The sequence below is a fragment of the Lissotriton vulgaris genome, chromosome 8, assembly GCF_964263255.1.
Source record: "Lissotriton vulgaris chromosome 8, aLisVul1.2, whole genome shotgun sequence".
NCBI lineage: Eukaryota > Metazoa > Chordata > Amphibia > Caudata > Salamandridae > Lissotriton > Lissotriton vulgaris.
The window spans coordinates 1,318,564,435-1,318,578,041 of NC_141696.1; the positions used below are offsets into that span (position 1 = coordinate 1,318,564,435).

A 13,607-nucleotide genomic window follows, 5' to 3' on the forward strand; every position below is an offset into this window, starting at 1 on the left:
CGTGAGTGAAGAAGACAAGCAGCCAGGAAGCATTGCCTCCCTCAAAATGACTCCCCTTTGCAGTCTAATCAAACGCTTGCACCACTTCCCATCTTTTGAACTCGCGTGCACCACACACAAGCACGCCCTCCTTCCCCCCACGCACGTAGACCCTGGTAGGAATGACCTTTACGCGCATCCCGACCACCTCTCACTGCGCTACCCAGGGCAGGTTTGCTAGCTCGCGCATTGGTGAGATGCCGGGGGGCAGCCGGTGTGTGCCGCACGCGACAAGGGCGCCTCTCTGCTATCTATTAGCTGTCCACCTATCCAGATGAATAAGGGAGAACAGCAAAGCGGATTAAATGAAGTTTCTGGGCAGCCTCGGCAGCCCCTCATTATACATGGAAGGCCGAGTCAGCTCGCTCTCAGAATCTCATTAGCAGCAGGCTCATTGGAAGTCCTGCACGATGGATGATGCGGTGCTGCCGCCCGGGCAGATGAGAGGCTGCGCGCGTGGCTGCGTCCCGCAAGAGGCAGAGGGGACGGGGCGAGGCAGACCCCGGCTCCGCGTGCGGGGCCCAGCGCCCTGGTGCAGGCAGGGGCACACGTGTCCAATTATAACTTTAAATGAGGCTTTGCTTACGACAGAACCCGGAGACAATTAGGCGCTAGCAACATCCAACAGCATCACTGATTGAGGCAACATCCTCACTGCAGCCTCAGCCAGTCCGAGCATCCTGTGTCTCCTCAATGGAGCATCTCTCGTCCAACTGGAGTGATGCTGCTGTAAAAGGCCACCACCGCTGCTAAACTTGCCCCGACACTGCAGCAGCAATCCCACCCTCCAGACACCAACAAAAATCACCAATTTCACACCAAACTGTCCCCGCCAGACCCCCACCTCCCCTCAATGACACAAAAAATGTATATTGTAACTGTCATCTACAACACTTTTGTACAGATGCACAGAAAGCGGAGAGAGCACTTACCTATTTGTACACTACTTGGAAAAGCGCCCATGGCGAGTCCCCATAACCCAGAAAATAACAAAACAATCTGCCTAAAAATAATCCTCATCTTCTTTATTCTTTCTCTGTCCCGTTTTTCTCTCGCTCTTAGATGTTGCGGAGCGGCATCGGAGGCAGGACCGCGCTAAAATAAAAAAATAAAAACCATATAAAGGCGTGGGGGGCCCGGAGAGCAGCTTCTTAGCAACCGTCCATCCTGAGTCGGATTTTTCCCGCAGTCTCCATCGCACTGGCAGAGGTTGTGTCCGGCTGCGAATGTTGCACATGCAAAGATGGTGGTGTGGTTGGCGGTGGGGGCGTCTGGTGGCTGCACGGAGGGACGAGGCATGCGCTATCTCCCCTGTCCTCGCAGCGGGCGCGCAGCCTCCACCGTCTCTGCTCGGTCCACGGCTCCCTCCGCCAGGCTCCCGCAGCCCCTCGCGCTCAGGATAGCTCGGTCCGGGATGCGCGACGTCCAGCCCAGGCACGTCCCCTCCTCTGGCGCTGCTGGGGGGAGGGCGGGCTGCGCGCTCACCCACAGGCTGCCTCCTCTGCTGCCCTGCGCGGCGCTGCAGCCAGCCCTCGGCGGCGGCGGCAGGTGCACGTGGACTTGGGAGTCACTGCAGCAAAAAAATGCCTCAGCTCCCGCCCGAGCCGGTGAGAAAGTGGGCGAGGAGGAGGATGAGTGAACCGGGGCTATAGCGCTGGGGAGGGTCAGTCAAGGTCAGGCGCCTCCGCCACCGATTCCGCGCGCCCACCGACCTTCCCTCGCGGAGCCCACCCCTGCGGCAGTGTGGGGTCGTCTGCACCCGGACGCTCACAGGCTGCTGGCGTCCAGCTGTGGGGTCAGTGGGCGAGAAGAGCTTGCCTGCCGGGGAAAGCAGTAGCTTTCAAGCTAACTGCGGCATGACTTCCCCCAGAGCGCTCAACGTTTCAAAGAGCAAAGGAGATCCGCTTTGGGTTGGGGTGGTGACGTGCGTTGCAGTTCCCCTGAAGTGCTCGAGATAATATGAGGTTTTAAGCCAGAGTCCTTTCAGAATGGTAATTTTCGCATAGGTTTCAATGGAAGATGAGCATAACATCATAAGTATGATGATTATGCCTGACCCGGCCTCTCACACACATATAATGTGATCACCAGTGACAAGAAGGTTATGGCTAATGGGAAGAACTTTTACTTTATGCAGAACAGGTGGGGTGCGAATGGCTGTGCCAAGAAGACTAATGTAAAACCCTGGAAATGATTTATTACATTCGAAGTCGTATCTCAAGTCTAAGAGAAATGTAAAACTGACAAAATCGCAACTCTAAATTGCTAATGGGAAATAAAGATTAAGCAAAGGGGCTAATTTTAGAATTAATAGATGTTTTACAGCCGATTTGAGCACAAACACCCATTACAGTAATCCAATACCTCCCCATGTCCAGGTCCTACGCTCTATTTCTGCTGGTGTCACGGAGGACATGGTTGCAGTAGCAGGTGGAGTATCTCAAAGTGCCTTTCCCTTATTTTCTGAGTATTCTTGGGTTCTCTCTTAAGTAAGATACATCAACATTTTTCATTTCTAAGCAAACAAAAAGAGTTTCGGGGCTCTATGGCACACTTTTACTGTGTAGCCTAATTTCCTCAAAGTATTGGTTGTGTAGGTGGTTAACACACGGCAAGTTGTCTCCCTTCAGCAACAGAGTATTTGTATGCCACAGAAAAAGCTACATCCACTCAATTTGCAGGTGATGTGCAATTCCAACTTCCTTATCACAAACTTTGGTGCATGATATCGCGGCAGTACACATGATACACCCATGATTCACCAGCGTGGACTGTATGCGCCTTTTGCAAGGGGAGACCTTCAATATGGTTGCCTCCTAGGTAAGTTTGAAGTCGTTATCCCATGACTGTATTTTCTAAACACACCCACCACATTTAATTGCTTGACATTTATCGTAGGGGACAGAGCATATGTCAATAAACCATGAATTAGGACACCATCGCTACATCACCGGACACCAAGGGAAAGGAGGTGTAATATTGCTCACAAGAGAACACGCTCAGGGGTGCAGGCATATTTATGTACCTACACTAAGGAGTTAGATACATCGTGGCTTGTTGTGCTATCTTACATAACATAATACACAAAAGATTGCCCCCTTCTCAGTTTACTTTAGGTTGAGGACCAAATAAACTATTCCATTAAATCGGGTCCGGTATATTTATTTATACCTATTAATCATGTTCTTTCATACAAAAATTATTTCAAATGGCAGAAAGAGAATACACAATACAAACAATTACTAGCAATCTTATTAAATCAACAATTGACACAAAACATATTACGAAAATATCAAACAAATAACATCAATATTACATCCAACAATCAATACAAATTGCAGTACAACAATTTTGCAATATGTTAAACCAATTCAATGATCCAAATTCTTTACATAAAACGAGTTACTTCATTCCAAGAGCAAACAAAAACATGTATCACTGTTATCTTGAGACACACTAGATGTTACAATTGGCTCTTGCTGGGATAGCCGACGCGTTTCAAGTTCGGACCATGAGTGCCCAAACCATCATCAGGTAAGTGTTATTTTCTGTGTGATACTATGTAGTTGACCTGTGATCGCTTCTATCAGTGGACACAATTCTTTCTTCAAGTATCCAATAGGACAACTTATTCCACAAAAACAATCTTGATCTGCGCAATCTTGCGATGCACGGAGGGGCGGAGGAATGTCTTTCTCTTTTTCTTGTGATCCTTTAGTTCACACCACCGTGCTGGTCACATTCAAGGGACTTCGTTTTTTCTTAAATACTGCCACGTCTACCTGTATTTGTCGTAGAACGAGGCGTCGCCTCTCGCCCCCCCGTCTACCGCCCCGTCCGGGGCTGTGGGTATGTCGGATTCGCCTTCTTTTTAGTATTAGCGTGTTCCGTTTAAGACAGCAATTATGTCGTTCTGCTTGTGCAGTCCGCTAGTCTCGCATCCAGCTTCTCGATCGCTCGTTGCTCAGTTGTGAAGCCGGCGGCCATGTTGCCAAACTAAAAAGGGGGCCGCTGTTCAAATTGATGCATCAATTTGAACAGCGGGCCCCCTTTTTAGTTTGATGCATCAATTTGAACAGCGGGCCCCCTTTTTAGTTTGGCAACATGGCCGCCGTCTTCACAACTGAGCAACGAGCGATCGAGAAGCTGGATGCGAGACTAGTGGACTGCACAAGCAGAACGACATAATTGTTGTCTTAAACGGAACACGCTAATACTAAAAAGAAGGCGAATCCGACATACCCACAGCCGGGGCGATAGACGGGGGGCGAGAGGCACGCCTCGTTCTACAACAAATACAGGTAGACGTGGCAGTATTTAAGAAAAAACAAAGTCCCTTGAATGTGACTAGCACGGTGGTGTGAACTAAAGGATCACAAGAAAAAGAGAAAGACATTCCTCCGCCCCTCAGTGCATCGCAAGATTGCGCAGACCAAGATTGTTTTTGTGGAATAAGTTGTCCTATTGGATACTTGAAGAAAGAATTGTGTCCACTGATAGAAGCGATCACAGGTCAACTACATAGTATCACACAGAAAATATCACACTTACCTGATGATGGTTTGGACACTCATGGTCCGAACTTGAAACGCGTCGGCTACCCAGCAAGAGCCAATTGTAACATCTAGTGTGTCTCAAGATAACAGTGATACATGTTTTTGTTTGCTCTTGGAATGAAGTAACTCGTTTTATGTAAAGAATTTGGATCATTGAATTGGTTTAACATATTGCAAAATTGTTGTTCTGCAATTTGTATTGATTGTTGGATGTAATATTGATGTTATTTGTTTGATATTTTCGTAATATGTTTTGTGTCAATTGTTAATTTAATAAGATTGCTAGTAATTGTTTGTATTGTGTATTCTCTTTCTGCCATTTGAAATAATTTTTGTATGAAAGAACGTGATTAATAGGTATAAATAAATATACCGGACCAGATTTAATGGAATAGTTTATTTGGTCCTCAACCTAAAGTAAACTGAGAAGGGGCAATCTTTTGTGTATTATAATTAGATAGGGTCCAGCCCTCCCTCAGCCCCGCCAAGGGCCTATCTCCTTTTGTGTGCATCTTACATAACATAGCAACATAGAGAGGATTGACTCAGACAATGATGATGCTCATGGCGAGGACGCGGAGCCACTACAACAAGTAGAAATAGGGCAGTAGCCACAGGAGCAGGTGGAAGTGATGAACATGGAAACATCATTAGTAACAACCACTTTTTAGGTAATTTGCAAACACATTTTACACACTAAATAATGTATTAATGAACAGTGTTTATATTTGGGACATCAATATCTGATAGTGGTCTAGGGATGACCTGGCTTGGCAGTTCGGACCGGACTGTTACCATTGGAGTGGAGTGAATACTGATTTTTATATGGCTGGGTCAAAACTGGGGTGCATGGTGGGCAAAATAAAAAAAAGATGGGTTGAAATGCTACACTAAGCGATTGCCAGTGGTTAGACAAATTGCAAGCATTTCTTGAATCACCTTGTGTGTGTTTGATGTACTGACCTAAGTGCCAAGGGTATGCCCAGACGTTGGTCCCGTGCTCACTGTGCCAATGGAATCAAGCTACATGCGTCTGATATACCTCAATCAGGGCAAAACCATTCTTGGGTTGGTTTTGTTCTGGGGAAGAGAGAACCTGGCTTGGCAGTTCGAGCTGGACTGTTCCTATTGGATTACAGATTTCTACTGGAGGTTGATTTGCATATGGTGGGGACCATCTGTGATTGGATTGTGGAGAGAAGAACAATGGGTTGGAATGCTACCTGAGCACTTGCTAGTGTTGGATAATGTATAAACATTCCTCCAAGTACATTTTCTGTATTTGATAAATATTTGTTAATTCACTGGTTACAAACAAATTTGAAAAAATAATATCTCTGCCCCTTGGCTTCTACTCAACAACAGTTTAATTTTTTGAGAGTTAAAATTAGATCAACACAAAGTCTACAACATAAATGCCAGTAGTTTCCACTATTCTCAGTGTAGCCCTTTCAGATGCACTGCCTCTGCTTCCACCTTCTCTGTCACTTGTGCTGTTGTGAGTCTAGAGTGTGCAAGATGTTTCTGCAAAAGACATGCTACAGAGCCTGGAGGCTACCTCACTCTCTGTAAGCTTTGCAAGTTCCCTGGTGCTGACGTGCATTTTGCAAGACCTCCAGTACAGCTGTAACCTATCCAGTGCCCCTTGCAACATCATAGGTGAAGTGATCCATTTCCACTTAGGAGTTTATGGTTCTTTGTGACAACACTCCAATGGCATTTGCAAGCCAGAAAACAAACCTGCTAAAAAGCTGCCCCAGATGATGTCTCTACCTACATCTCAAGGTTATAGATTATTCATTAAGAGAGGCACATGACTGCCTTCTTTAGCTCCTGTATCTGGCTACTCCTGTCTTTGGACAATGATCATTATCTCTGCAAACATTTAAATTCTGGGGGTAATTACTTGTTGATGTCGGTAACCTGTCTAAGTAGACGCTGTGGGGGAGGCGTGGCTTGCGCCCGACGAGAATTGCGGCTGCTTTGTGACTCTCCGGAGCTGGCGGGCACGAGAAGGGCTTCATGTGACGATCTATACTTCTGCGTCATCTTCAGGTTGAGGGACATGGCGTCTGAACCTGTCGGAATACCTTTGGAGTCTCTTTCGATCCTTGACGAGGTCTGCTTTTGACTTTGTTTGCACTTGCGGTAAGCACTTTGAAGACGAAGGGACAGAATTACCAGGTTAATAAAATATTTTCCTCAGACCTCCTCTTAGGTCTGTAATTTCACCTCAACCTACTTTGTGACTGGCAGCACGGTTCTAGGAAGGGTGCGCCCATCATTTCATGTTACCCGCTTACAGAGTTGTCTCCTATGCGGTTTTTGTCTGGCCGAATCCGACGCTTGCCCATAGAGTGCAATATTTCACCTCTATGCCTTTTGCAGAGACTTTATTTTAAACACCAATTTAGCCATATCATATCTTCCATCTCTGCGCAATATGCCTTTTGAGTCTGCTGAGCTTCTGCCTGCTTTCACGTTTTCCCCTCATTCTTACCGCTGACGGAGTCTCCTTCCTATGCGGTACATCTACTTTTCTCAACGTGATACAAGTGAATGTTAAAGAGCTCTAATTGAATGCCTTTGACAAAGTTCATTTACATTGGGGTTCAACTACAACTTCAATTCTGTGATGTTTGTTGCTGCAATTCCTTCAATATGATACCTCTTACAGCTCTTGCCTCTTTCCATGTATGATCTACTCGCAACTCAAGTTTACTAAGAAAAGCACTCATTAGCAGCATCTCCTTGACCTGCAATACTTTTTTTCTTCTCATAAACTGGTCATATAATAACTTTGATATGATTCTGTTTGCCATTTTTGCTCTCTACTTTCTTTTATTATGCTTTGAGCCTTTTTTGTATTAAGATACGTTTACACCCTCCTTATAACATAAAAGTGCGCTATTTAAATGATTTTTCACGAGCTATACTGAGAACTGAAGTCACTGTTTATATCTTGATGGTATTCTATGATGTTTTGTATCCCACCTGCCTTTTTGTCTCAGATCTAGTTTATTTCGACTAGGTACTCAACTAATGTTAATACTCAACTGATTACTTGTTTTCTTAATTATTAACTGTTTCTTTATTTCAGCAATGCACACTCTCGACTTTTTGAGTCTAATTGCAGAAGCTTTTCAGTACGCCTATTATCAATGTGGTATTAGTCATATATAGGTCCATTTTAGCACTAGTTTGATAAGTGTACGATTTTTCCTTGAATGACCTTTAGTGGCGTAATTATATAGTATTTTGTTTATATTGTTGGTTGATGCTATGATTTATTGGGTGCCTACTTGTTTAACCGTTGATTGTTTCTCATTTGGGCTGTGAACCTTTTCCACTTGTTCACATATATTACATCATTTTACTTTTGGGGGTGTTCTTATCTAATACGTCTGTTACATTGCATCACATGCTACTGTGTCCTCTTTAACTTAGCTATATATAATTTAAGGATTATACGTCAATAGACATTTGCTATTGCTAACTCTTTTGCTTTTCAAGTCCTCACTTTGCCTTCTATTTGGAAAACCAGCTAAAATCTCTATTTCAGTCCAGGCATGTAAAACGTAAGATTTTACCTCAAATAGGTTCACGCTATTAGTGCCTCGCTATGGATGATTCGGCAAGTAATTCAACTAAAACCTCAACAACATCGACTGCTGCTTCTTCTACTATAACAAAAACATCCACCAAAAGATTGAAGAAAGACCCTCCTTCTCCTCCGAAACAAAATGCTTCAGTTACTATGGATCTGCTGTTAGAAGAGACCGAGCTCTTTGTCCATTTATTGAAGAAACCAACTCAGCGCTCAAGTTCTCACTGATCAATGGTCTAATATGGAGGAACGTGTCATCACTCTGGAACAAAGCGTTGACTCCTTGTCCTCTTCCACATCCAAAGTGGAGTCCTTATCTTCTCAGGTACAGATGCTTCATAAGCAAGTGGAAAATTTGGAGAACAGAAATAGAACGAATAACCTTCGCATTTACGGTCTGCCGGAAGAGAAGGAGGGCTCAGATTCTATCACTTTTTTCAAGTCATTTCTCCCGCAACTTCTTAAACTCCCGGAAAGCACTAATTTGAACATTCAAAGAGCCCATCGCTTAGCTTCAAGACTACACGCATCATCATCCTCACCTTCGGCCAGGAAACTAAGAGAGGTGATTATATATTTTCTGGAGTACACTGATTTGTTGAAGGTCTTATCTGCCGCTAGAGCACTTAATAGAATTACCTGGTCTGGTAATTCCTTATTTTTTCACGCAAGATTATGCCAAATCAACGGCAGATCGACGTAAAGAATTCCTAACACTGCGGCCCCAGTTACGATCGATAGGGGCACGTTGTGGTCTTTTTCATCCCTGCCTTTTTAAGATGACCATCACTAACAAAACTAATACTTATGAGGATCCAATGCAACTGAAAAGCTTCCTTTACTCGTTTAAGGCTCACCAGATGGAAACGGCTTCGTCTTCACATTCCAAATAATTCTTTGTATTTCCAATTAACTTTAACGTATTCTTCTCTCCTTCAGGCATGTATCATAGTTATGTCTCATTCATAGAGTATTAAGTTTAGGGTTGCATAGTAACTCACCTTTTTCTTAATATCTTCTGTATTTGTTTGATATTTCTTCTTTTTTAATCACAGATCAATTTGACGTCCTTCTTTTTCTTTTTTGTTCCTACAGCTCATTGGTTGTTTGTTCTCCTCTCCGTCCTCCCTCATGGTTCTCGAGTACGTCATTATTTGCTGTCGCCTTCCATCCCTCCACCCCCGTATGTCTTGGATTTCTTGTAAGTCTTTTGTTCTCTTATCTTTTCTCTCTTTGCATGTTTTGTTCACCTTTTCTTTTCTTCCTCTTTTCTTGGCCTTTTCACTCTCTTGTCTCAGCACTTTTTCTTATCTTTTCTTATTTCCTAATTCCTATTAGGCAATTCTTCAATAATATTCCTTCTTTTCTCTTCTTTTTTCTTTTTCATTTTCATTACCTCTTTTCAAATGTGATTGTTTCATTGTTCAATATGGTTCTATTTGCTTAGATTGTTGTTTATTTTTGTTTGCATCATTTTGCTATGGTTCTAATATATACCTTTAAAAATTATTCCATGGAATGTCAGGGGTTTCCACTCACCTATTAAGAGACAAAGTGTTTTAACTCATTTAGCTAAAGTGGACACAGATATTGCATGTATACAAGAGCCCCATTTGTCACCTGAAGAATCTATAAAGTTAAAGAGAAATTGGGTAAATAAAGTTTTCTTTTCTCCAGGTGATGGCTAACGAAATGGTGTCATTATTCTTTTTCGTAAATCCCTTCCCATTAAGGTACTTTCCCATTGCTCTGACCCAGTAGGTAGATGGGTATTAGTTACATTTTTGATAGATAATGTCTCCCTGTTGAACATATATGCGCCTACAACAGGCGATCCTTCCTTTTGGAAATCTTTAGCATCACAAATAACACAATGTTATCATGATAACTTCATCCTCGCTAGTGATTGTAATTACATTTTTGACCCCTTTATTGATTGGCATTCTTCATCTTCTTTTATTCCTTACAAATCTCACAAATTATTTACATAAATTGTAAAGAAACACAAACTGATAGATGCTTGGCGACTTTGCAACCCCACAATAAGGGAATATTATTTCTACTCCCCGTTGCACCATACTCAGTCCAGACTGGATTATTTTTTCATCTCTCATAATGTAGCTAAATCACTTGTAATGTCAGATATTGGTTCAATTTTAATATCTGACCATGCACCGGTCTCTATACTTCTTGAAGTCTTAGGCAAGCCTGAACAAACTCGTAAATGGCGTTTTAATAATTTTCTGCTTTTGGATCCAGTTTTTACATAATCTTTTACTTCCTTTTTTCGCGATTTTTTTTCTCTTTAATCACACAAAGAATACACCTTTTAATGTAGTCAGATTTCTTTCCAATAAACGTCGAAAAGCACAACATACTACTAATGCTCTCTTAGCCAAAATTAAAGCATTGGAACATTCCTATTACTCATCCAAATCTAGGGACTGTTTATCTGACCTTCTGAAGGCCAAATTTCAGTTCAATCAGGAAACAACGCTTCCAATTTCCTGCTATGATCCAGTGCCAAATATTACGGAGGCCAGAATAAAGCCGGTAAATTGGTAGCTAATTATTTAAAGGTTAAACAAAATAAGCTTAACATTGAATCTTTTTTTGGTCATGATACTCAATTGAAATTTACAGTTGGAGATATCTTGAATGAGTTTCTTCACTTTTATGAATCACTTTACATGTCTGAAACTTCTTCCTCTGACCATGACATAACTCAATTTCTATCTCCAATGCAATTTACCCCTCCTATTAATTTGGATCTTTCCCCGTTAGAAACTGATCTCTCACAGAAGGAACTTTCGGAGGCGTTAAAGACACTTAAGAAGGACAAGGCTCCGGGCCCGGAGGAGTTTACTATTGAGATCTTTGTTCATTTTTCAAATCTACTCCTCCCTAAATTATGTATCCTCATCTCTGTTTTTTTGCAGTAGGGTCAATCTTCGGGCTCATTTGCAGATGCCCTTATTTGCCTTATACCAAAAGAAGGTAAGGATCCACAACATTGTAACAATTACCACCCTACATCTCTAGTCAATATTGTTTATAAGATTTTCTCAAAGGCATTAATTTTGCGGCTAGTATCTCATTTGTCCGATTTGCTGGGAGCAGAACAATCCGGATTTGTTAAAGGACGTCTTATTACAGATAATACCCGTTTATTCTTTGATATTTTGTCTAAAGCCTCGCACTCCTCTCATCCTCCATGGCCATAGCGCTTGCTGCTGAAAAAGCGTTCGATAGATTTGAATGGACCTATCTTTTTCGTGTCCTTTAATGGTTTGGTGTTGGCCCGAAGATTATTACTTTAATCTCTCTTCTCTATTCTAATCCTTGGGCTGCCGTGTCAGGAAATGGTGACCTTTCTCCTTACTTTCACCTTTATAGAGGTGTCAGGCAGGGATGTCAACTTTCTCCTTTTCTTTTTAACCTTGCTTCGGAACCTTTTCTATTACGAATTCGCCAAAATGCCGATATTCACGGTTTCACTTTTAAAGATACTACTGTCAAGATGGCAGCATATGCTGATGTTCTTCTGTTTTTATCTCGACCTCAGACTTCTCTTCCTGCTTTTCTAGCAGAGGTCCAGTCCTTTCCATTTGTCTCTGGTCATAAGTTAAACAGGGATAAGTGTGAGATTTTACCTCTCACCAACTTTACCCTCAGTGCTGATTTTGTCTCTTCAGGTTTCACTTGAAGCCCCCAATACATTAAGTACTTAGGTTTACACTTCTCTCCGACCATCTCAGAGACAATCTCTCGCTGTTTGGAAAACTGCATCCAAAATTATCGTCTTTGACATCGAAGTGGCATCCTCTTTATTTATCATGGTGGGGTCAATTGGATACCATTAAAATGATGCTCTCACCCATAGTCTTGTATACGATCTATAATATTCCATTAGTTATTCCATCCAAACATTTCAAGAAGGTCACTTCCATTTTACCCTCCTTTTTATGGAGTACTAAAAAAGCACGTATGTCTGTTTCAAAATTAATTCGTTCAAAGTCGGAGGATGGGATGAATTTTCCTGACCTTCCTTCTTATCACAAATCATTTCTTCTGCACCAGGCATCAAAGTGGCTATCTGACTCTGACACATATCTCCCTAAGTGGGCTTCACTTGAGAAATCCTTTCTTTCACCTTTCTTATTTCAAGAGTACCTCTCTTTTACTACAATCCATTTTCACTCCCATAATTAAACTTACTTCCAAATTGATCCCGTCTGCTGTTGTGACTTCATTCTCTACCTCACCCATTTGGCATAATAAGAATATTTTAATTAATAACAAACCTATTTTATGGAAAGCCTGGAGACAGTGTGGTATAATATGGGTCCATCAACTCTATGATCAAGATCATATCCTGCCATTTGAAAGGGCTAGTTCTATGACCTCCTTACATCTATCCTTTAAATCTAAATATATTCTTATGTCGGAAGCTATTCAAAATGCCCACTCAAAATTTGAGTTCATCCAACCAACTAATCTGCATGAGCTCTTGCATACAGTTCAACTTAGGACTCTTGTTCATGGTGCTTTCGCGACGTCCTCTATATATAAGTTTCTTCATACCTCCTCACATCCAAGAGATAAATCTAAGGTAGAATTAGCGTGGGAAACCGATTTAGGATCCTTCTGGCCGATAGACTTTTGGGATAAAATCTGTCTTAAAATTCGTAAATCTTCTAGGGCGGCTAATACCAGTCAAACACTCTTTTTTATTTACAATAGGCTTTTGCTTTTTCCGCTCACACTTCATGCTAGACACGCTCATGTTCCAGATCTATGTTGGTCTTGTTCGTTACCACAGGCTGACCTATTGCATATGATCTTCACATGTAATTTTGTTCACACTTTTTGGAAAAAACTATGGGCTAAAATAAACTCCATTTTTAACTCCACCCACTCTTTTACACCCTCACATATTTTCTTAGGTAGCCTATCCCCCATATGGGAAAATTGTGAGTATAATGTTAAGATCATAGACTTATTGTTAGCAGTGGCCTTTCAGCAAATTACCAAGAATTGGAAAGACTTCACCAAACTGTCATTTCACGCATGGTGGTATGCGGTTTGTTATAATCATTGACACATCTTTTGTATATCTGTTACACATGGCATCAAAACGCCTTCATCTTTGGTCACCTATCACACTCCTTATTGACACAAGTGCAAGTCACTCTCTTCATTTGCCTCCTTCACAACAAGAAGTTGCTAAACCCCTATGACATTGTTTTGAGTTATTATTGCATGCTCTGTTTTATCTTATACTGTACTCTCCATTTTATATTTGCATATTTTTTCATATGATGTAATTTTGTCATATATTGATATTTATCTATTCTGGTAACATACCTTATAATACTTTCTCTTTTTCTTTGCTTTGAACCATA

At 42.0% G+C, this 13,607-nt stretch overlaps 1 protein-coding gene across 7 annotated transcripts in view; it reads right to left on the reverse strand.

Moving 5' to 3' along the window:
• GRIA4 (glutamate ionotropic receptor AMPA type subunit 4) overlaps positions 1-1,542 on the reverse strand; it is a 969,207-nt gene extending 967,665 nt beyond the window's left edge. For 6 of the 7 annotated variants that reach the window (XR_015299356.1, XM_086935255.1, XM_086935257.1 and 3 more), the window contains exon 1: positions 972-1,197. Coding sequence is in view for 6 of the 7 variants with exons in the window: in XM_086935255.1 (XP_086791381.1) it covers positions 972-1,059 (88 nt within the window). In the remaining variant the exon portion in view is untranslated. Of the gene's footprint in view, positions 1-971 lie in introns of all 7 variants that reach the window. The other variant, XM_086935260.1, reaches the window with a different exon arrangement.
• Between the last annotated feature and the right edge of the window lie 12,065 nt (positions 1,543-13,607).